Genomic DNA, 23,351 nt, shown 5'->3' with positions numbered 1-23,351 from the left:
GTCTCTCTGTGCCTCAGATTCTTTATCTGCAAAATGAAGAAAGTAATAATACCTACTTCATAGGGTTGTTGTGAGAATTATATGAGTTAATACATGTAAGGCATTTTGAACAGTGCATGGCATATGGAAAACAGCATAAAAGTGCTTGTTAAATAAAAATACGTTGTTATTGTAGGGCAGGGCATACCTCAGTGGTAGAGTGCATGCTTAGCATGTAAAAGGTCCTGGGTTCAATCCCTAGTACCTCCATTTAGATGAAATTACATACATACATACATACATACATACATACATACATACATACATACATACATACATAATTATCTCCCCTCCAAAATGAAAAAAAAATTTTTTTAATACATTGTTACTACACTCCTGGCTTTCCCAGCTCACAGTAGGTGCAGAGATGAGCTTCCTCCCTGACTCCTCAGGGTCACATAACCCTGTCTCCTGGGCTCCTGGCTGCTGAGGCCAGCCCAGTTCATCTCTTAAGTCTGAAAGCAGCGTCTAGTATGATGAGCTCCATTTTACAGTTGAGGAAACTGAGGCTCTGCAAGGTGGGGCATTTTGCCTGAGTCACTGCTGGTTGGTGGCAGCTAGGGACCAGACTCCCAGCTCAACCCCCAACTCGCTGTGACCCCCCACTCTGAGTGTGCTATGCTAAGGAGTTTGAGCCTGAGTCTTCTTCCCCTTCTAATTGGAATAATAATAATAATAGTTATGCCTACTTCCCGGAGCGACTGCGGGGATTCGGAGAGCCCTTGTATGTGAAAGAACCCCATTGTAAAGTACTCAGTCTTAATGGCAGTGTCATTAGAGGCCACGTTCATTTGCAAAGTGGGTTCCTCACCTTTCGTTTTCAACAGGAACACCCACACTCCTTTCTGCCCCTGTTGACCATGGAAGGAATTCTTTTCTACTTTTCTAAAACTGAAAATGGGCCATTGAAATAGTTGCTTTAAATATACTTGCCTAGACAAGTACACAGAGTCTGGCCAGGAATTATTCTTTAGTTAATATTAAATAAGCGTGTTAGCAGTAGCTATCCGTATCGAGAAAATATGAAGTGCCAGGTACTGAGCTGGGTATTTTACATGTATTACACATTGACCCTTCTAGCAGCCTTATGAAGTGGGAAGGACTGTTATCTACATTTTACACATGGGGAAACCGAGGCTCACAGGTAGAGTGACTGTCCAAAGGCATACTGCCAGGAAGTGTGCTGAGAGCTGGGATTAAATGCCAAGCTGTGGTCTTAACCATTTTGCTACCCCCTAAAAGGCTTAAGGCGATGCCTGGTAACCATCTTTAAATATTAGCTATTGTTAGTGTTCTTATCACTGAAGAGGAAGCCTGGGACCTGGAAACTGAGGCCCAGAAGGGAGCTTGCCCAAAGTCACCCAACAAGTCCCTGGTGGCAGAAGGGTGGACTCCAAGTCTCCTTAAGTCCTAGAGCCCTTTGCCCACTGCACAGCCCCATGACTTTCCTTTGCCAGGGAAGGGGAAACCACCCCCATCTTTTGAGCCAGGGAACCTCTATCCCAGGGCTCTGCTCCCAGCATCTCCCATCTCATCCTCCTCTCTTGCCTCCAAAAAAGGGAAGTGCCTGGATTAGGGTTGAGGTTGGGATGGGAAGTGGGGCATACCTTCCCTTTTTGTCATGACAACCCACTCTCTCCATCCCCTGCAAAGGCAGCACAGAAGTTCTTTCCTTGTTGCCCTCACTGAAGAGTCTGCCTTGTGGAGGAGAAATGTGAATATTTCTTGACACTATCAAATTATGTGCCAGGCACTGTGAGAAGAACTCAGGATAAAGTAGAGAACAAAAACAGACTCAGCCCTGGTCCTGGTCCTGCCCTCCTGGAGCTTACAATTGAGTAAGAGAAACAGACATTAATTCAATTTATCTCATGAACAGTTGTGAGATTACAGTTGTGTCAGATGACAAGATGACAAGGACAGGGTATAAGAGGAAGGATTTTCGGTGACAGGGCCTGAGAAAACTCCCTTGGGAAAGCGGTGGCCAAGCAGAGACCTGAGGGGACACAGAGGCTAAGAGGGAAACATGTTTGGGGCAGTGGGACCAACCCTGGCTAATGTCCCAGAGCATAAGGAGCATGGTCCACACAGGAAGCAGGGGAGGCCCACGTGGCTGGAGCACACAGTGGAGAGGGGGACAGAATCTGTGGAGAAGGCAGGGGCCAGGTCGTGAGGAACTTAGGAAACAGTCATGGGATGGTTTTCAGCAGGGATGTTAGTAATGTGTTCAAATCTCAGTGAAGCATCTTGTACACTGGATCCATCAGCTAATCAGTTATTCCCTCAAATCAGATCAAAATCTGACCATCACCATTCTTCCATTGCCACCACCTTGGTACAAGCTAATAAGCTAACAATCTACCATCCTCCTTACCCCCTGGAAGCTACACCAGTCTCCTTACTGTGCTCCTGGCTTCCAGACTTGCCCCCCATACTCTCTTCTGATGCAGCCAGAGGGGTCTTTGCAACACTCAGGTCAGACCATGCCACAGCTCTGTTCAAAGCCCTCCCATGACTCCCCATCTCAGAGCAAAAGCCAGAGTCCTTCCAATGGCCCACGAGGGCCCCCAGGATCTTGACCTAACTTCACCTTCTACCATCCTCCCAGCCTCACCACGTCGGCCTCTTGGCTTTTCCTGGAACACACCAAGCATACTCCAACCTCAAGACCCTTGCACTTACTCTTCCTCTGCCTGGAATTCTTCCCCCAGACAGTTGCATGGTTTATTTCTTTACTTCAGGTCTTTACTCAAATGCCACTTTATAGAGATGCCTTCTCTTAGCGCCCTATTAAATGAGCAAACCTCCACCTACCATCATCCAAACTGCTATGTATTCACTTACCCATTATTACCTGTATCCCTGACAAGAACGTAAGCTCCACAAGGGACAGCTTATTTATCCGTTTTGACCACTGCTATATTTTGTTCCTGGTGCACCTAGAACAGGGCCTAGCTCATAGCTGGTGCTCAGGAAATATTTGTTGGTGAGTCAGGAATATGGGTTTGGGACTTATCTCTAGCACGTCTTCTCCAAGGCTTGGATTCCTCCCTTAAAAGGGGTCTCCCAATGCTTTCCTCAATGTGAAAAATTAGATGACACAGGAAATGCATGTTATAGAGTGCCATCCAGATGTCAATGGTGAAAAGGTCCTGTGGCTTAGACACTGGCTTCTGATGCCTGTGTGACCTCGAGCAGGTCACTCATGTTCCCTAGACCTGCTACCTCTGCTTCAGAAGTTAATTGAGGGTTAAACAAGAAGCCATACAGGAAGTGTTTAACACAGTGCCTGATATGTAGTAATAATAACAACTGTCGCTGTTGTTGAGGGACTGGACAAAGGATTCTACTTCCTGGATTTGCTCTGTCTCTGGACCCTGCCTCTCTGGTTTTGGGATAAACATAGAGGGGACAGATGCCCCTTGTCCAGACCTGTCCTTATCTCTTCTGGGCAGTTTCTCTCCCTCGAAGCTTCAGGAAGTCCATATACACAGCAGATAACCCTGCCTGCAGGCTGGGCTTTGGAAAGTGACTGTTGAGTTGTGCTGACCTGGGGAGTGGTGGGAGAAGGCAGGGTGATGTGCCCAAGACCCCAGGGCTTTCCCCCTTGATTGTTTTGTTCATATGATCAAGGCCTGACAATTCTGCTTAACTTCCATTCATCTCACAGGTCTCCACGCCTGGCTTCCCCTACCCACCCCCAATGGAACCTGCTCACCAGCCCCCATCTCCTTCCTAGCATTTATCCCTTCCTCATGTCTTTGAGAGATACTTCAAATACAGTGTGTTGCCTGCATTAGCCTGGGAGCTGCACAGGGCGGGGCAGTAGTCTGTCGTGTTCACTGCTGGGTCCCCAGCACCAAGCCCAGGGCCTGGCACACATCAGGTGCTCGTAAGTCTCTGCTGCCTGAAGGAATGGATGGACTTCTCCAGCTTTCAGATAATAAAAATGGTCAAGAAGAGAAAGTTCTCAGGGTAGCTCCTCCCAGGTTACACCCAGGTTGTGTTCACAACACCGAGCAGTAATTTGCATTGCAGTCCTAAACTGGGGCCCAGCCAGGCATTCACTTTATAATCATCCTGGGGAGAAAAACAAAGCAGACAATAGAGATCCAAGCCCTCATTTTCTCAGGCAGAGAATCCTACCTTGAATTTGAAATAAGGGGTGAGAGTCCCAAAAGGCAGAGGCATTATCACCCCCACCCTCAAAACTAGGAACTGCCAAAAGGCCCTTTAAAAAGCAAATTTCTAGAGGGGACAGTGTAAATGTCCCTTGAAGCTTAGGCCAACAATCTGAAACAAGCTTAAACTTTATCCCGGGAATTCCACTTCTCAAATTTGTCTCAAGGGAAAATCTTGAGATTTGGAGAAATATTTTTGAACAGACAAGCAAGTACGTCATCACATCCTATACAGAAACCAGAGACTTGGAACTGTCCTAGAAGTCTAACAATAGAGGAGTGTTTACATTAATTTACATGTACAAGGTTAAAAAATGAAAAGTAGAATTGACTTCCAGCAAGCTCAGAGCCAATTTGAAAACTAATCAGTAACCTCTCTGCTGCCTCATGTGTTGGTAAATTTGCATCCTACCTGGTCCTGATTTACTATCTTTCTTTCTTTTTTTGTTTAATCTTCCTATTTTAAGTGTCTCATTTCCTCTGACCTTTAACTGCCTCCCAACAGGGGAGTTTTTGTCTAGTTCACTGCTCTGTCCCAGCACCTAGCACTATGCTGGGCACGTAGGTGTTCAATATAGACTTGTCCTATGAATGGACAAATGTATCTACACAGCTGACTTCAAGTCTTCTTGGGCAATTTGGCAACTCCTACCCAAATGAAAGGTACGGACCCAGCAATTCCATTCTAAGACCTCAAAACTCCATTCAAAAGAATGCAGATATCAGTATATGTAGGAATGCTCCCTCAAAGATTGTAATAGTGCAAATATGGGAAAACCCTAAGTGTCCAAGAATAGGGGCCTGGTTAAGTCAGGTAGGAGTCATCCAGACGATGAAACACTATGCAGCTGTAAAAAAGAAATAGCAAATCTGTAATTGCTGATGTGGAGAGAGCTCCAAGATATACTGCTAGAAGGCAAGAATGCTGAATAGTGAAAAAGTGTATAGATGAGTCCATGGTTCAAAAAAAGTAATAATAACATGGAGAAAGAAGTCTAATAGGCCATTTCTGAGTGATCCTGAGAGCACATTTGGGAGGTTCCAACCTCAGTCCTGGCTCTAACCAGCAAGTGACCTTGAATAGTACCTTTCCTCTCTAAGCCCATCCCCACTTCTACAAAAAAACAAGGGTAAGAGATATGACCTCCTGGTGAGGCTACTGAGAGGATTAAGGGGGGGGGGAATGCATATAAATGCCAGACCTCTCTCCCAGAGTTCACAAAGACATATTAGTTAAAATAGAAAATAATTTTTCTTGTGACAGGATGGGAACAAAGATCATTTAACTTTTCTCTTAGCCCCTTTCAAACTTATTCTGTAAATAAATTGAAATTTACAAAAGAATTGCAAGAATAATACAAAGAATACCTGTATATTCTTTACCCAGAGTCACCAATTGTTAACTTTTGCCATATTTGCACTACCCCTCCTCATTTCTTTCCTTTTTGTTTTGTTTGTTTGTTTTGTTTTGGGGGGAGGTGATGAGGTTTATTATCTATTTCTGGAGGAGGTATTGGGGATTGAACCCACGACCTCATGCATGCCAAGCATGCACCCTACTCATTTCTTTCCTGAACCATTTTATACCCCTTTACGTTAAATACATTCAGTTTGTATTTCTTAAGAACAAAGATATTCTCTCTCTCTTTTTTGATTATGCATTCAGTTTATTGAAGTATAGTCAGTTTATAATGTGCCAATTTCTGGTGCACAGCATAATGTTTTAGTCATATGTATACATATTCCTTTTCATATTCTTTTCATTTCATATTCATATTCTTTTTCATTATAGGTTACTATAAGATAGTGAATATAGTTCCCTGTGCTATACAGTATAAACTTGTTGTTTATCTATTTTATATATAGTAGTTAGTATCTGCAAATCTCAAACTCCCAATTTATCTCTTACCACCCCCTTCCTCTCCTGATAACCATAAGTTTGTTCTCTATGCAAAGACATTCTCTTGCGTAATCAAGTACAATTATCAAATTCAGGAAATTAAACATTGATATAATATTATTATTTAATCTAAAGTTGTGTTCGGTGGGAGGGTATAGCTCAGTTGTAGAGCACATGCTTAGCAAGCACAAGATCCTGGGTTCAATCCCCAGTACCTCCTTCATTAAGTAAGTAAATAAATAAACCTAATTACCTCTCCCCGCAAAAATAAATAAAATAAATAAATAATAAAGTTGTGTTCAAATTTCATCAGTTGTCCCAATAATGTCTTTTTTTAAGGCAGGGGGAGGTAATTAGGTTTATTTATTTGTTTTCAACAGAGGTACTGGGGATTGAACCCAGGACCTCATACATGCTAAGCACACACTCTACCACTGACCTATACCCGCCCTCCACAATAATGTCTTTTTCTTAAAATGTGGTAAGAAATGAAACAAACACATCACATAAAATTTACCATTTTAGCCATTTCCAAGTGTACTAATCAGCAGTATTAAGTATATTCACATCTTGTACCAATAGTATCTTTGTCTGCAGTTGTTTACCTCCATCCAGTATCACACATAGCATTTCTATAGCTACCTTTTTTTTTTTTTAGTGTCTTTTAATCTGGAAAAACTCCCCAGCCTTCCTTTATTGAAGACTTTCATGACATAGGTGTTTTGAAGAGTCTAGACTAACTGTAATTTTGTGGGGTTTTTGTTATGTGTTTTATAATTAAAGGAGTTAACAGTGAAGGCATGATGAGGATAATAATAAATGGGAACATGAAAGTATCCATAATATTGTTTTCCCTAGCTTTTGGTAGAAAGAGGACCTGGAGTTTGTCCCTCTTGTTAAAATGCAGGATCCCTGGGGTGGTGGAGAGGTTCTGTATCGCCACTGTATCAATGTCTATACCTGGTTGCGAGACTGCGCCCTGGCTTTGCAAGATGGGATCTGTGCATGGGGAGAAACTGGGTAAAGGGTACAGGGGTCTCTCTGTATGACTTCTTACAACTGTATGTGAATCTACAATTATCTCAGAGTAAAAGGTTTAATTTTTTTTAAAAAATGCCCTTTGGCATTTCAGAGCCTAAGTGTCAACCATTCTCCTAGGGAGATCCTAGCCCCTTGGTGAAGTTCCCAGCGGGAATCCTCCTGCCTGAGAAAGGACTTCTTAATGAACTCCTTTCACTTGCAGGGGTGGGGGGAGGGGGTCTCCTTTGCCCTCCGCAGGGACATTTTAAAGTGAATGAAGGGAGCTAGGTCCCTCATTAAGGCTGAAATAGGAGCTGCTGGGGCGGTGGTTCTCTAGAAGGAGGCCTGGCCCCAGGTCTGCATTTCCTGCTACAAAGTTATCTCATTAGCAGTAATCACCCGCTCCTTTCTAGTCAAGAGTGGATTGTGAAGGAGAACGTTGGAAAAATAATTTTTATCTATTGTCTTTGTTAATTGCCAAGTTCTTAACAAAACTGAAAAACTGTGAAGACCTGAAAAGGCAACCAATGGGGATAAGTTATGGGTATTATTATATTCTCACTCAGTAGAATACTATGCTGCATTTTATGATGATGTTTTTGTAGCATTTATCAATGAAATCGAGAATGCTATTTTCTGAGATTTTGAAGTTTCTCTTAGAAGATCTGGGATTCCTGGGCTGAGAGATGTGGGTTAGAGAGCAGTGTTCTCATCAGGGAAATGAACCTGCCACCAGGTCCCTGTTCAGGCTGAAATGCTAATTCAGGGTGTTCTCAGACCGATCAAGTTCTTGTCTCTCCCTACCTTGAAGCTTTGTCATCCTAGTGCTATTCTGAACCCTGAAAGTCTGAGCGAAATATCCCTTGACCCTTCTAGAAATTTCTCCCACAGAAATAAACAGATGTGGAAAATAAATTGTGTACGGGGATGCTTATTGCCATGTCCTTTTTTTTTATAAGATTGAAAAACTGGAATAAAATTAAGAGTAAGCATTTACTGAGCACTTACCATGAGCCATTTGCTGTGCTAAGTGTTTTACAAGCATTGTCTCATTTCATATTTCCAAGTAAGTTCTACTATTGTCTCCATTTTTACAAATGAAAAAAGAAATGGAAGCACAGAAAGGTTAGTAATTTGCCCGAGAAAAAATAATTATTAAGTGGAGGAGACAGATGTGTAAATGACAGCAAAACACAATGTGATCAACATTAAAATAGAAATAATATGAGCGACAATAGTTAGACAATGCAAAGTATTGACATTATACACAGTGTGCATTTGGGTGCTTAAAATAAAGCCCAGCATGTGGTAGGCATTTTAAAATGGTGATTATTTATACCTCAAACTTGAATATGATCATGAACCACCTGGGGATTTTGTTAAAATGCTGAATCAGCAGGTGTAAGGTAGGTCTGAGAGTCTGCTTTTCCAACAAGCTCTAGGATAATGTCCATGCTGCCGGTCTAAGGACCACACTTTGAGTAGCAGAGATTGAAGAGCTTGGCAAAGTGGGAGAGTCCCTGAATATGCAAAAACCAAACAAATCATAGAATTCCCCAAAGACCTGTGACGTGGGAGAAGACTGGAAAACAACACAGTTACTGTCTTACTGCAGTGATGGGCAGCAATTTCAAGTGACTTTCTTTCCCTTTCTCTATTTTCTGTCACATTCAATTCCACAAATATTTATAGTAGAGTACTTCAGCACCAGTCACTGTGGGAGCAGAAATGAAGGAAATCCAGTGGTTTCCTCAAGGTCGTATAAAAAAAAAGTTAAAAATAACTTATAGAAATACACTTGAAATGGGTGAATTTCCTTGTATATAAATTATACCTGAAAAAAGCTGATTTACTACTTAAAGATATGAATAAATATAATGCCCTGACAGGGATCTTTTTTAATAGGTTAAAACTATTTTAAAATAAAAATTCCTGGACGGTGAGTCAGGGGGTCTGAGTTCAGTTCCTGTCTGTCAGTAACCTGAAGGTTTATTCTCTCCCAGGTACCTTGGACTTGGACGGGTGCCTTGTATACATTCTCAAAGCACTTTGTACTTCTTGGCATCGGTTAATAATTTCACACACACGTGACTTTCACATGTGTGTCTACCTACCTGACTAAACTCTGACTTCTCCCAGGCCAGGCACTGTATCTGGCTTTGTCACTGTGGTGTCTCAGCACTTGTCAGGTCATCTGCCCCACAGGAGGCACTCAGTGTTATCTATTTAATGAATGCATGAATGAAGCAGTGACTAAAGGGTCTACCTCTGGATAGAAGACATTTTGTTCATACCATTCCAGAAGGGAATTTTAGGGAAGGGTAGAGAAAAAAACCTGGTGGGGAAAGCCAGCCAATCGTCCCCACACTCCTCCACCTGGGTTTCTATCCTCAAGGCTTGGCTCAGGGGTAGGTGCTTTTGGCGTGGGGGTCTGGTCCTAGATTCCAGGGAGCATGCCTTGGTTTTCTCGTCTGTCCAATAGGGAACAGCGTAATACTTACCTAGGGCTGCAAGGTTATCCTTGGGAAGACAGCATGGGGTTTCAAGGGCTGCAGTGATTATCCCTGTCTCAATAATCTCCCCTCCCCAACCTGACCACCTTCCTCCTTGGCACTATCACAGTCCTTTGCACTTCTTTGCGTCCGTTTCCTCCATGCCAGAGTTTCTCAAAGTGTGGTCTTTGGGAAATTGTTGGAAATGCAAATTCTCAGGTTCCATCCCAGGCCTTTCTAATCAGATACTCTGGGGGTGGGGCCCAGCAACTGGCCTTACAGCCAGCTCTCCAGATGATGCTGATGCAAGCCCAAGTTTGAGATTTTATTTCTCTGTTCTTACCCAAGCTCTCCTAGAAACACCTGGCCTGCCTGTTCACTTTTCTACCCCCAGTGCCTGGCATCTAGGAGGCAGGCAATAAATATCTGCTGAATGCATAACAACTATGAGAATGATACCAGCTAGCCATTGACTGAGGCCCTTCTGTGTCCCAGGCTACCTTCTAAACATTTTAGGAAGGTTAGGTCATTAAGGCTCCACCTCGGGATCATTTTACGGATAGTGAAGCAGGCTCAGAGAGGCCAAGCTCTGTGCCCAGGGGTTACCCAGCGGGAGATGCCGCAGGGAATCCCTCGTTTGAGGGCTGTGCTGCCCTGGGCCCTCGGCTGGCCCCGGCAGCCGCGGGTATCCTGGGCTCTGCGAGGGCTCCCCGCCCCCGACCCGGGACCGGCCCGGGAGCAGCGCGGCGGCGGCGGCAGCAGCGGCGGCGGGCGGCGCGTGGCGAAAGTGCGGCTGCGGAAGCGCGGCGAGGCCGGCCGGCGGCGCGAAGGAGGAAGTCGGGGGAGGCGCGGGAGCTGCGGGGCCTGCGGGGCCGGCCGGACGCCATGGGCCGCCTGCACTGCACGCAGGACCCCGTGCCCGAGGCCGTGGGCGGCGACATGCAGCAGCTGAACCAGCTGGGCGCGCAGGTGGGCCGGAGGCCGCGGCGCGGGGGCTGCGGGGCGGGGGCCGAGCGCGGGCCCTGGGGAGGGGAGGGCGGGTTAGGCCGCGGGCAGCCCGGGGTGCCTGGTGGCCGTCGGGGGTTCAGGGAGGGGCCAAGGGCCGTTGCGTCTGAGGCGAGTTTAGGGGCGGAGGGATCTCGGGAGGCCTAAGGCCAAGTTGAGGTGTGCCAGGGGGATCTCGGAGACCCAGATATGGGACTGGGGGACTGGTGGGGGTCCTGGGAACCAGGAGAGTTTGCAGGGCCCTGGAAGAGGGACTAAAGGGGAGCCTTGATGAGGCGGAAGGGAGTTTGGAGAACTGAAGTAACGGACAAAGGGCGTTGGGAGGCTGAGGGAGTTTGGGGGACCCGTGGAATTCGGTGTGCCAGGCGAGGGCCTGAGACGTTTAGTAGGGGGGCTGAGAGGACTTGGGGAGACTGAGGAGGGTCTTAGCATCCCGAGGGGGCCGAAGGGAGCTTGGAGTCAGGGCAGGTCCTCTGGGGGTGGGACGTCAGAGTAGGTAATGGCCAGGCCAGAGTGGGATCCTCCTCATCTCCACCCCCAACCCCCAATTAAGGTAGCTACTGGTGGTCCCCCGAAAAGAAGCCATGCACCCTGCACAGCAGAGGGTAGTGGAGCTGGCAAAGCCTTTTCCTCCCTATTCAGGCTGCAGGTGCCAGCCAGTCACCTTGAAGGCGTCCTGCTCCTGGGCCAGTTGGGATGCCCTTTTCATACCACCAAGGCAGCCGAAATAAGCGAGTTAAAATGACACTTCTCACCATCACTGCAAATGTGCATCTGTTTCCCCCACTGGGTTGTAACTTCCAGGGAGGTGGGGCCCCTCTCTTTCACCTCAGCATCCTCACAACTTACTGTTTTCTCATGAAGTAACACTAGTTATAATGCCAGTCATGTTCTAAGGCTGCAGTGTCCAGTAGAAATAAATTGCAAGCCACAGGTCTACTTTTACATTTTCTAGAAACCACATTTAAAAATGAAAAAGAAACAGGAAATGAATTTACTGTGTTTTCTTTAATCCATTATATCAAAATATTATCATTTCAACATGTAAGCCCTATAAAAAATATCAATGAGATATTTTCATTTTTTGGTACTAAGTTTTTTTGGGGGGGTTAGTAATTAGATTTATTTATTTGTTTGTTTATTTTGGTGGAGGTACTGGGGATTGAACCCAGGATGTGCATTCTAAGCATGCAGTCTACCACTGAGCTATACCCTTCCCCCCTGGTACTAAGTTTTCTGATTTTAGTGTATTTTGCATTTATAGCACATCTCAGATTAGCCTTTTTCAAGTGCTCAGTAGCCACCTGTGGCTAGCGGCCCCTGTACTGGACAGCACAGTTCTAAGTGCTTTTATATGTATTAAATCCCTAAGTCCTTGCAACCACCCTAGGAGTCACGTACTATTACCATAAAAAAAAATGGGACAGGGAAATAAATTGACCTGTTTAAGGTCAGGCAGCCAGGAAGTGGTGAAGCCAGGAATTCTGAACCGGACGCCTGACTTAAAATCCTGGGGAATTAAACACACTAGAGTAGAGCTTTGTAGATGATCTCCCCAGCCAGGTAGTTTAGCCTTTACTTGTTTATGTATTGGAGTTTTCTGGAAGACTTCCATTTGGAGAATTAAAAAATTCTGCTGCTAAAAGAATTTTTTAAGCTCCTGTATTATGTGATCCCTAAAGTTATCTTGAATTTGGTATTCCTGGAAAATATAATCCACTTGTTTGAAGAGCAGAACTTGACTCATTTTCTAACCTTGAGACATACTCTAAACCTTTACCTTTGTTTTTTTTGTTGTTGTTTCTTTTGGGGGGGTGATTAGGTTTGTTTGTTTATTCATTCATTCATTCATTCATTTATTAATGGAAGTACTGGGGGTTGAACCCAGGACCTCCTGCATGCTTGGCATGCACACTACCACTAAGCTATAACCTACCCCCCCACCTTTGTTTTTAATACAGAAAACCTTTTTCCTGATGAGTAACTTACCAGAGTCATTTGGGCCATTTCTCCCCCATCTCTTAGGTGATCAAACTTCTCTGAGTACCCACTCTATTAGCTGAATTTACTTTGAAGTCTGAGGTCTAGGCCTTATTGTATTAATGTTAATATCACCATTTTTGCTTATTTAGTGGGTATTTATCTGAATGCCTACTATGCACAAAACAGCCACTTAACCCAGGGAGGTTACAAAGCCTTGCTAAATGAAGCCTTTTGTGGTAGGGAAGTTGTGATCTGCTCAGGAGGTTCAGAAAATGGAGACACAGTCCAGTACTAAGTGGATCTGCATGTGCTCTCTGATGCCTGTGGTCAGTCCTAAATAAAGTGGAGCCTTGAGAGTAGGGAGGATTAAGAAATAATCATTTTTAGAATGGTTATGAGAGGGGAAATTCAGAAAAATATAAAGAAGGAAACAAATGGTCTACATGCAGTCCTCTCACCTAGCTGTAAATGAAGGCAACACACACAGAATATTCAAACAGTATTCAAAGGTATGAAATTAAAATATCTATTTCTCTTGTCCCCAGAAATCATCATTTTAATAGCTTCCTGTGTAACTTTATAGAAAAAAAAAGTCTACATCTGCTACCATGTATGTGGGTATCCTTTAAAAACTTTTTTACCCCAAAGGGATTGTGTAATATTCCTTGAAATGGATCTACCATAATTTAACCAGTCCCCTATTAATAGACACTTAAGTTGCTTTCAGTTGTTTGCTTTTGTGAACAATACTGTCAACAAATTGTATTGTGAAATGTGTCTGGGTTTATAGATTTTTGGAACATCTCTGAAAGGTATACTTTTTGCAGTGGAATTACTAGGTCAAGGGGTATGATCATTTAAAAAATTAGATAGATTGCCAAATTGCCGTCCAAAAAGTTTGCCCCAGTTTATCCTCTCAACAGTATGCAAGCATGTCTGATTCCTTGTATTTTCACCAGCACTGGTGCCATCAGATTTTTAGCTTTTTTAGATCTGATAAGTGAAAAGTGGTATCTCCTTGTTTTGTTGATTTGTATTTCTCATCTGGAATGATCTTGAGCATCTTTTCATACATTTAACTGATGAGACTTATTAAGATTTTGATTTCCTGGGTAGTCCTGAGCAGGTGAGCTCAGCATTCCAGGGAGAGATAGCTATGCAGGTACAAAGGCAAAGAATGGGGAAGGTGCTTAGGGAAGATTTATTCAACAAATACTTACTGTGCACTTACAATGATTAAGGTGCTGTGACCATACAAAGCCATAGGAGGAACCTTCTCTGTTAAGACAGGTTTGTGTTCCTTATCAAGATTGAACATTCTAAGTGCCCCCAGGTGAGGTTCCAAGAGGGAGCCTCAGAAGTTAAGAATCTGGGTAGGTCCCTTTCTCGTTGGGAGTGTCATGATATCTTGGCAGGGCTTTGAAGGATAAGGAGGGTTTGGAAAAGTGGAGATAGGGATGGGGGTCGTAACAGCCTACAGACCAGGTTAGCTCGAGCCCTGTCTTGGGAGAAGTAGGGGGATGAGACTACACAAGGAGCTTGAGCCTGAGTGTTCGGACTGAGGCCTGGAAACAGAAAAGTAGCTGGAGGCCTTCCAGCTGCCCCATTTTTTTAAAGGCCCTAGGTGGCATAAGAAACAGTTGGCCAGAGACCTGACAGTTCCACAGGTTTGCAGCAAAAAATAAAAATGTAAAGAAATAGAGGAAAATTCAGTTTGAGGGCACATTCTGAAGCCACTCTGGACTGTTCTTGTTTTTACTTTATCAGCGGTTGTGCAGGGCTAAAACCCAGTATCATATACTGCAGAAAGACAGTCCCTGGGTCAGCATTGGTTAAAGTGTTTCCGTGGAATATACATGAAGTTTTGAGAAAGCCGACACTTCTGTGCCATTGGTTGGTGGAAGTATAACTCCATGAAACTTCTTTGCAAGGCAATTTGACAACATTTTCTCAGAGTTTAGAATGCATATGTCCTAGAGAACAAACTAGTGGTTGCCAGTGGGAAGAGGGAAGGGAGGAGGGGCACAATAGGGGTAGGGGACCAAGAGGTAGCAACTGCTATGTATAAAATATATAAGCTTCAAGGATATATTGTCCAACACAGGGGATATAGCCAATATTTTATAATGTCTATAAATGGAATATAGCCTGTACAAATTGTGAATCACTGTGTTGTGCACCTGAAACATATGTTATACGTCAACTATACCTCAATTTTTGAAAATGCATATATTCTTTGACCTAAGATACATTTTAAGAATATATTTTATAGACATACATGTCACAGAGAAATATGTGGGAGGATGTTCACTGCAGCATTGTTTGTAATCACACCAACAAAAACATACACAGACACTAATGTTCATCTCTAGGGAGCTAAATGATGCTAAGTCTGGAACAGTTGAATGCCATGCAGTTGTTACAGGAACTGGGTAGATTTAGATCTGCTGACGTGATTGGTCGCTAAGATATAATTGAATGAAAAAAAGGCAAGGTGCAGGGAGTGGGTTCAGTATGATCCCATTTGTATTAAAAAGAAATTAAATGAAAATAAAATTGAGGGGAAGACCACAGAGGTACTAGCAGTAACTACCTGTGCAGGGTGGGACTCAGGGCAGAGGGGGTGGGCCGGGAGAGAGCAAGACTTTTTTTCTTAGTTTTTTGTAGGGGACAGTAATTAGGTTAATTTATTTGTTTTTAGAGGCAGTACTGAGGATTGAACCCAGGACCTTGTGCATGCTAAGCATGTGCTCTACCACTTGAGCTATACCCTCCTCCCAAGACATTTTATATTCCTTTAAGGTAGCTGAGTCTTTAAAAAACTTTGCATGTATATTACTTTTATATTTTCAAAGGCTAGTTATATTTTAAAATAGAATACGTTTTAGAATAAATTACCACAGAGTCTTGCCAGGGGATCGCATGGCGTTTGGTGTGTCATGGTAAAAGGGGCAGGTGCGTTTGCAGTCATATTATTCGTACAGCTTTAGGGACTTTGAGCTGAAATACCTGCCTGTAATTTTTTTTTTTTTCTTTTTTAATGTTGTATTGCTTTAGGAAGGTAGAGCAAATGGTTTAGTGACTTTAATTACGGCTATGGTAATTGCTGCCGTATATTTAGCCTCTAGCCTTGCACTGAACTGGAGGCATTTCATGTGCCAATACAATTAGTACCATTCTGGAAGCTATGTATTATTACCTTTGTTTTCCCTATGGGGACTGAGACAGAGAGAGGCTAAGTGACTTGCCCAGGGTCACATGGGTGCTCAGTAGCAAAACATTGATTCACATCTGGGTCTTCTAAACTCTTGTGTCTTGGTTTCCCCCATGATGCCACATAAATGGTGCCCACTGGGAGGTGACATGAGAAAGAAATATGTGTCTCAGCATGCTGGGGCTGCTGTAACAAAGTACCATAGACTGAGGGCTTGAGCAATAGACATTTATTTCTCATAGTTGTGGAGGCTGGGAAGTCCAAGCTCAAAGTGCCAATGAGTTGAGTTCCTGGCTAGAGTGCTCTTCCTGGCTCACCTCCTCGCTGTGTCCTCATGACATGTGCCTCACCGAGAGCGAGCTCTGGGGGTGTCTTCCTCTGCTTACTTACAAGGGCACCAGCCCTATCGGGTTAGGGCCCCACCCTTATGACCTCATTTAACCTTTGTCACTTCCTCACAGGTCCTCTCTCCAAATTCAAAAGTATTGGGGGTTAGGACTGCAGATGAATTTTAGGAAAACACAGATAACTCAGTTCTTAACACTATAGTACTGGTAAAGAGACTAACATGCACAAAAGAATAAAAGACAGTTCTAAGACAGAGTATAATAACATGTTACACTTTACTGCTTTGTCATGTACACAACAAGATGTTTATTGTGGGGAAAAAAACCCCGGCAAACACAGATAGACAAAACAGAAGAAAATAAAAATCACCCAAAATCCTGCCACACGAAGTCACCGCTTTAAAAAGCAAGGTGGAGAAAAAGTTCATGCAATATGTTACCATTTGTGAGAAATTATTTGTTTGGATTGATGTATGTTTGAATAATAAATATGAGGAAGTATAAACAAAAAGACAAAAGAAAAAGAGGTAACTGCTGTTAATGTTCCAGTGATTTTCCCTTTCAGGTCTTGAGTGTGTGCATTGTGAAATGGTCACCACCCTAAGTCTAGTAATCATCTGTCACCATACAGACTTATTACAATATTATTGACTGTATTCCTTCTGCTGTACATTACATCTCCATGGCTAATGTATAACTGGAAGTTTGTACCTCTTAATCCCCTTAGCCTATTTCTTCCCCCACCCTCTCCCCCTACCCGTTTGTTCTCTATATCTATGAGTCAGTTTTTGTTTTGTTTTGTTTTTGTTTTTCGTATTTCACATATAAGTGAGAGCATATGGTACTTGTCTTTCTCTGACTTATATCACCAAGCATAATACCCTCTAGATCCATACATGGTATTGCCAGTGGCAAGATTTCATTCTTTTTATGGCTAAGTAACATTCCATTGTATATATACACCACATCTTCTTTATCCATTCATCTGTCGATGGACACATAGGTTGCTTCCATATCTTGGCAATTATAAATAATGCTGCAGTGAACATTCTTTTCACATTATGAATATTTGTAACTTCAAGATAATCAAAACAGGTGCCAACACCTGTGTGTTCTTCTCTTTCAAAGGCTGTAGTTGGATGGGATGTGGGAACACTAACCCAGGAGTAGAATTTTACTGATGTTCTGTGTTATTCTCTTCACAGCAGTTTTCAGCCCTGACAGAAGTGCTCTTCCACTTCCTAACTGAACCAAAAGAGGTAAAGTATCTTGTGAGAAAGAGAGTTCCCGAGTCTGGGTCTCCAGTCCTGAGATGCTTAGAAAGTGAAGTCCTGGTTTGTGCTGTTCCCTCTCTGCAGGTGGAAAAGTTTCTGGCTCAGCTCTCTGAATTTGCCGCCACCAATCAGATCAGTCTCGGTCCCCTCAGAAGCATCGTTAAGAGCCTCCTTCTGGTTCCAAATGGTGAGTAGCCTCTCCCAGCAGCTGAGGCCAGAGATATTACTTGAACATCCCGTCAATCCACAGAGTTGGCAAGCGTGCTCTGGGCACTGATCCAGAGCATTCGGTAGTGAGCCCGACATGGGCGGGTCTCACAGTCTAGGGAGGGAAGCCAGGTAAACAGACAACCGTGGTAGAGTATGACCGAGGTGCAGCTCAAAGCGCAGTCTGCATCCTGGCTTCCAACCCCAGACTTACCCGGTCCTCTACATGATAGGTACAGAAGTTGAGAGTAAGCATTTAGAAACTTCTATAGCAATTTGACAAAGTCTCTTGAATCTACTAACTTTTAAAAATGGAACTTGTATTGTTTTTAATGTAGTAAAATAGACATAATATAAAATTGACCTTGGGGAGGTTATAACTCAAGTGGTAGAGCACATGCTTAGCATGTACGAGGTCCTGGGTTCAATCCTCCAAGTACCACCTCTAAGCATAAATGAATAAACCTAGTTACCCCCCCCAAAAGAATAAAAATTCATAAATTTTTTAAAATCATGGTTAATATTAAAAATAAATTTTAAAAATTAAATTGACCATTTTAACTATTTGTCTTTTCATTTCATATTTCTAGGAATTAATTTTCATTGTGTTTTACAAAAATATCAGTCCATGATGGATTGAAAATTTAAAAAGATAGGTCTTTTGACGCAGATGGTTTGAGAAGCAGTGTTTGCCTTAGAGCAATTAAGGAAAGTTTCTGGCCAGGAGGGTGGTGATCACAAAGGTTGAGCTGTAGGACTATTCGTTGTAGCCCTGTTTATAGTAGAGAAAAATTAGGAAAAGTCAAATCACCCATCAGCTGGAGTTTGGTGTAATGAGCTGTGGCCCATTTTCACAGGGGACTATCGTGGTGGTCAAGAACTTTAGTTTGGAGGACCTGGGTGTGAATCCCAGTCTGACCCCTGATAAGTAGTGTGACTTTGGCTAGGTACCAGATTTCTTTCAGCCTCTAGCAACAACCTTCCACTAGCTGCTTGTCCCCCCTCTAAACTTGTTTTCGGTGCATCCCTGGGGTTGTTTTGAAAATTAATTAAGATAAGGTTAAATTAAATGCTTAGCACAGTACCTTAGTAAAAGGTTGCTCTTATTTTTCAAATTATGTAGAAATTTAAAAAGAAGCTGTGGAGGAAAATGTAATGATATGGAAAACCTTTCAGAATATTCTGCTTAATACTGTCTACCACAGTCCTATTTTTGTGTTTAAAAAAAAAGTTAACTGTGATTGTATCTGACTGGGCATCAAGTTGTTTTGTTTATTTTTAGCTGTGTATTGTCTAAAAAGTTGTTAGAATTAATTTGGCAATTTAATGAAGAGGTAATTGTATTTAAAGAGAGAGGCGACATTTGAGCCCAGTCTTAAAAGAATGAATAAATGTTGACCAGGCTGAGAAGAGGTAAAACAGCATCCCTACTTTGCACATTTTAAAAGTCAGTAATAAGCTGATCTTCCCAAGCTCTCAGCCCAGTGGTGCACTAAAAGTTGGGAGCTTAATTTGTTTGTTCCTGTTGGGCACCTTCCCATATATCTTAGTGCACATCCTTTCCCTTGCCCTGTCTTGTGCTCCTAAGGTTCAGGGCGCTTCAATCAGAACATCCCCGAGATTTCCAAATGTGAAATTTTATGATCCTCTATGTGATTCTTGCGTTCTTGCCCTCATGACAGGTTAAAAGCATGAGAACCACAAGGCTGGATGGGAACTTGCAGTCTTTTTAACACAGGAATAAATTTTCATTAAAACAGTGCAGAACAGTGCAGGGAAAATCCCCTTTTGATCATCCTACTCTTGTCTTTAGAAATAATCACAGTACAATTTTGGTGTATACCCTTTTATATTTTTACATATACTGACAGACACACATATATGCATTCACGTAGTTTTGTTTTTCATAAATAGCAGTAAACCATAGACTTGGACTGCAGCTTGCATTTTTGTTCTTCTGCTATCTGCAGTGTACCATGGACTGAATGTATCTTCTTTTAGTTAATCCATTTCCTATTGCTGGACATTTCAGTTATTCTGACTCTTCACTCTTAGAAACAATACCGCGGCGAACATCCTTACGACATCCACGTACTGCACGTTTGTGAGCGTTTCGGTAGGATGGGCACCCAGAATGCAGAACCAGAAGTTTTTATGCCCTTTGTCAATCTCACTGTAGGAATGAGTCTGTCAGTGGGTGCATACCTGTTAGCCGTTGTGGGCGCTGATTTTCAGGAGACCTCTGTCTGGTGTCCTCCCTTCTTTCCTGTCCTTCCGTCTCCTCTCTGCTTGCCGTCTTCCTCCATCCTGCCAGAGCCTTAGTCCCTCCCAATTCTTGAGCTCCAGCGCCTGTGCTGCTACTTTCAGAAAGTCATCCCAAACCATTTCAGTCCACAGTGACCTCCCTTCCTCTTAGCAACCGAGATTTCTTCTATCTGCAGCCATCGTGGACCATAATCATTTTGTTTTCTGTTGTCGGTGCTGTTTGGTATGTGTCTGTCCCATGACCCTAACAGAGAGCTAGTTCCTTGAAGTCAGGGACAGTCCGTACTACTTTCCTAAACCACAGTTATCAGTAAAGTGATGACAGAGTGTGGGAGCTTTTAGACCATGCTGAGTGAGTTGAGCTGAATTTGGGAGATCCTGTAATCCTCCCAGCGGATGTTGGGTGTATAATCTTCAAGCAGGATTGATTATCAATGTTGATAGCAGGTCGTTTTATATAGATGCAGACAGCACAGAGGAACTAAAAGCATACCATTCAGAGGTGGGCTTTGCAGGCTTGTTTGGATTTGCGTGTCGGTCCTATCACCTAACAGAGCTGTTGGACCTTGGACAGATCAGCCTTTTGGATTCTTAGCTTCTGATCTGAAAAACAGAGTAATAAGAGCAGTTTATGGTGTTGGTGCTAGGAATAAATTAGTTAATACACATAAAGCACTTAATACAGTGCTTGCTGAACTTTAGCATTATTTATTCATAGTTCAGTTAGAGTCCTATGCCTCGATATCAAATCATCAGATAAAACATTCCTTTGTCTAATGGAGAAGATCTGAATTCACTTCACCTCTTGACTATTTAACACCCCAAAGCTTTTCAAGTTCTAGAATCCACCTCGGGTTTGCTGTGCTTCTCAGTAGCACTCAACAATTTCTGTTTATTTTACTCTTCTTTTTGTTCTTATACAATCTGACTTTTCTCTTCCTGCATAGTTTTTCTGCTTGAATTCTCCATTTCTTCTAGAGCATCTCCTAAGCATCTGAAATGGTAGCTTATAAGTCTCCTGGCTTCTTCCTCATCTTTTGGCCTGATGTGCCATCTTCTTTTTGATCCCAAAGGCTGCCATCCCAGAACAAGTTCCCAGCCCTTCATGCCTCGTTATGGCAGTGACATCTCCACCTCTCTTCTTCCATCCTGGATTCCAGGTAGCCCTGGAATGCAGGTACAACTTGGATCCTTGGATCCTGCAGCTCCTCTCAACTATTTACTTTGCAGAATGAATTTGTTTGTCGTTAACTTGGCTTTCAAGGCCTTCTCCAGTCTAGTCTGAAATGCAAGGCCTTTGTTCTCTTTCCCTTCCCTCATCCTGGTCTTCCCTGTGCGGTAAGACCTCATTGTAGAAGTGCAGCCTGTTAGAGCTGAAGGCACCTGGAGAACCCTCCAGATCCCTCTTCCTCAAAATTAGTGTTTTCATCCAGAAAAGACTTCTGTGGCCAGACAAGGTCGTAAAATACCATCCCTCCACCCCCCAGCCTTGGAATCTTGGAGATTCACAGACACATTCACATATCTCAGGCTCTGAAAGGTCCTGCAGTAAAAAGCAACCTGCTTAACCAGTATCTGTGAAACAGTTAACTATGGAACGCTTCCTTTTTTAGAGGTGGAGGGGGGAATGGAGGAGGGGCAAGTAAAAGCTTTGTAAAATGCTGATCTAGTCTGATCTTTGTCTTGGAGATAAAGAAACAGAGCCCTAGAGAGGAGAAGTGACTAGCTTAAGATCTTACAGTGGAAAAACTGGGGCTAGAACCTCCCTTGATTAGCTCAAAACCTGTGGATTTTTGTGTGTGTTTTTATTGTTCTTTAATGTTTTTCTTTCTTTATTTAGTATGTAATTCTTAAAAGCATCTGACTTGGACGTTTATCAACCCATGGCCAAATTGCTTCATCTGTGCCCCATCTACTTCTCCTTACTGCTCTACAAACTGGATTATTTCAAAACAAATCTCAGACATCATATCATTTTATTCCTCGTTCCTAGTTACGTATCTCTAAAAGATAAAGGACTTTTCCCTGTTTATCAAACTACTATGCAATTATCATATCTAAAATTAAAATGTGCAGTCAGTGTTTAAACTGCCCCATTGTCGTATGCATTTTGTTTGAAAGCGTTGTTCTCATCAGGATCCAGATAGGGCCCCCACCTTGCATTTGGTTACTCAGTGGCCCTTGTGTGCTTACTTGTCACTGTGGCTGTTTCACAGCTCTGAGACCTCAAGCCAAGCAGTTAACCAGTGAAATCAGTTTCTTCAGGAATAAGATGGAGCTAATACTAGTAGCTCATACACTGTTACAAGAATGGAGAAAGATAATGAATGTAAAGTGCTTGCTTCAATAATAAGGTGGTAGCTACACTGCTGCTATTATCATTGTGATGATGATTATGAGTTGTCTCCCAGAAAAGATTACAGATAATGTCACAGTAGGGCCACAGTTTAAGCCTGTTTTTACTTTAATACTTAGCAAGGTATCTGGCCCTTGTGGGTACTCTGAACTGATTGTTTTGCAAGGAAAGGTGATAAACTCACCTACCCCACTCCAAAGGAGTCTATCTGGCTGAACAACAGCAACAACAACAACAAAGGAATAATTAATCAGCATTGACAATAGTCACAAATGGTCTTCAATCAAATGTTGAACTAACTTCCCCAGGGCTCCCAACGTCACCTTACCCTGTTGCTTTTCTCTATGGCACTCTTCAACAATACTTGATGTAGCTTACTGATTTGTTACATTATGGTTATGGTCTTTCTCCGGAAAGAATGTGAGCCTCATGAGGGATTGTTGTCTGTTTGGTTCATTGACGTTCCCCAGCTTGCAGCAGAGTGCTGGCATGTAGCAGGTGCTTCGTAAGTCTGTGTACAGTGACCATGACCTCTGTTGCCCTGTGAACCTCGCAGGGGTGGATTCAGCTGGTCAGCCTTCAGGGTCAGTAATCACCAAATGAATGGGGCTCACCATCCTCTCCCATCTGCTTCCTCCTCCAGGGGTCTTTACCAAGGCTTAGTTCTCATTACACTAAACAAGTTTACATAGGTTTGGGATAGAAGAAGTGTGTTTGCTAATTTTCCAGCTGTTTCCTGAAACCCTCACCCTCACATACACCACTGTCTTGTCACCCACATTATTTGATAGTAGTGGGGGTTTGCCTAAGGCAACTGCTCCTGTGACAATTGGAGTTCGAGGACTTTATGTCTGTGTTCAAAGGACATTCTCAGATTTCTCCCAGTGATATGTTCTGGTGACTCCAGCCCTGGAGTTCACACAGTTTTCTGCCTGACATAGGGTCAGGGTGCTTTGGACAAAGGAATCACCAAAGGAAAAAGGTGAAAAAGAAGTTAAGGACGTAAGGCCTAGCCTGACACAAATGGATACAAATTTTCTAAAATACGGCTCCTGCCTGCCCCAGGTA

General features: G+C 43.1%; 1 protein-coding gene across 4 annotated transcripts in view; it reads left to right on the top strand.

Annotated features, from left to right (window-relative positions):
* Positions 1-10,186: 10,186 nt before the first annotated feature.
* The window catches only part of COMMD7 (COMM domain containing 7), a 30,122-nt gene continuing 16,957 nt past the window's right edge, over positions 10,187-23,351 (top strand). Inside the window, exons 1-3 of one of the 4 annotated variants that reach the window (XM_032462100.1) lie at positions 10,187-10,601; positions 17,387-17,440; positions 17,540-17,642. In XM_032462100.1, coding sequence (XP_032317991.1) covers positions 10,518-10,601; positions 17,387-17,440; positions 17,540-17,642 — 241 coding nt within the window. In that variant the 5' untranslated portion in view covers positions 10,187-10,517. The remainder of the gene's footprint in view (positions 10,602-17,386; positions 17,441-17,539; positions 17,643-23,351) is intronic. The other 3 variants (XM_032462102.1, XM_032462104.1, XM_032462101.1) reach the window with 3 other exon arrangements.

Source organism: Camelus ferus, chromosome 19 (genome assembly GCF_009834535.1).
Source record: "Camelus ferus isolate YT-003-E chromosome 19, BCGSAC_Cfer_1.0, whole genome shotgun sequence".
Lineage (NCBI taxonomy): Eukaryota > Metazoa > Chordata > Mammalia > Artiodactyla > Camelidae > Camelus > Camelus ferus.
This window is presented reverse-complemented; position numbering and strand designations above follow the sequence as displayed.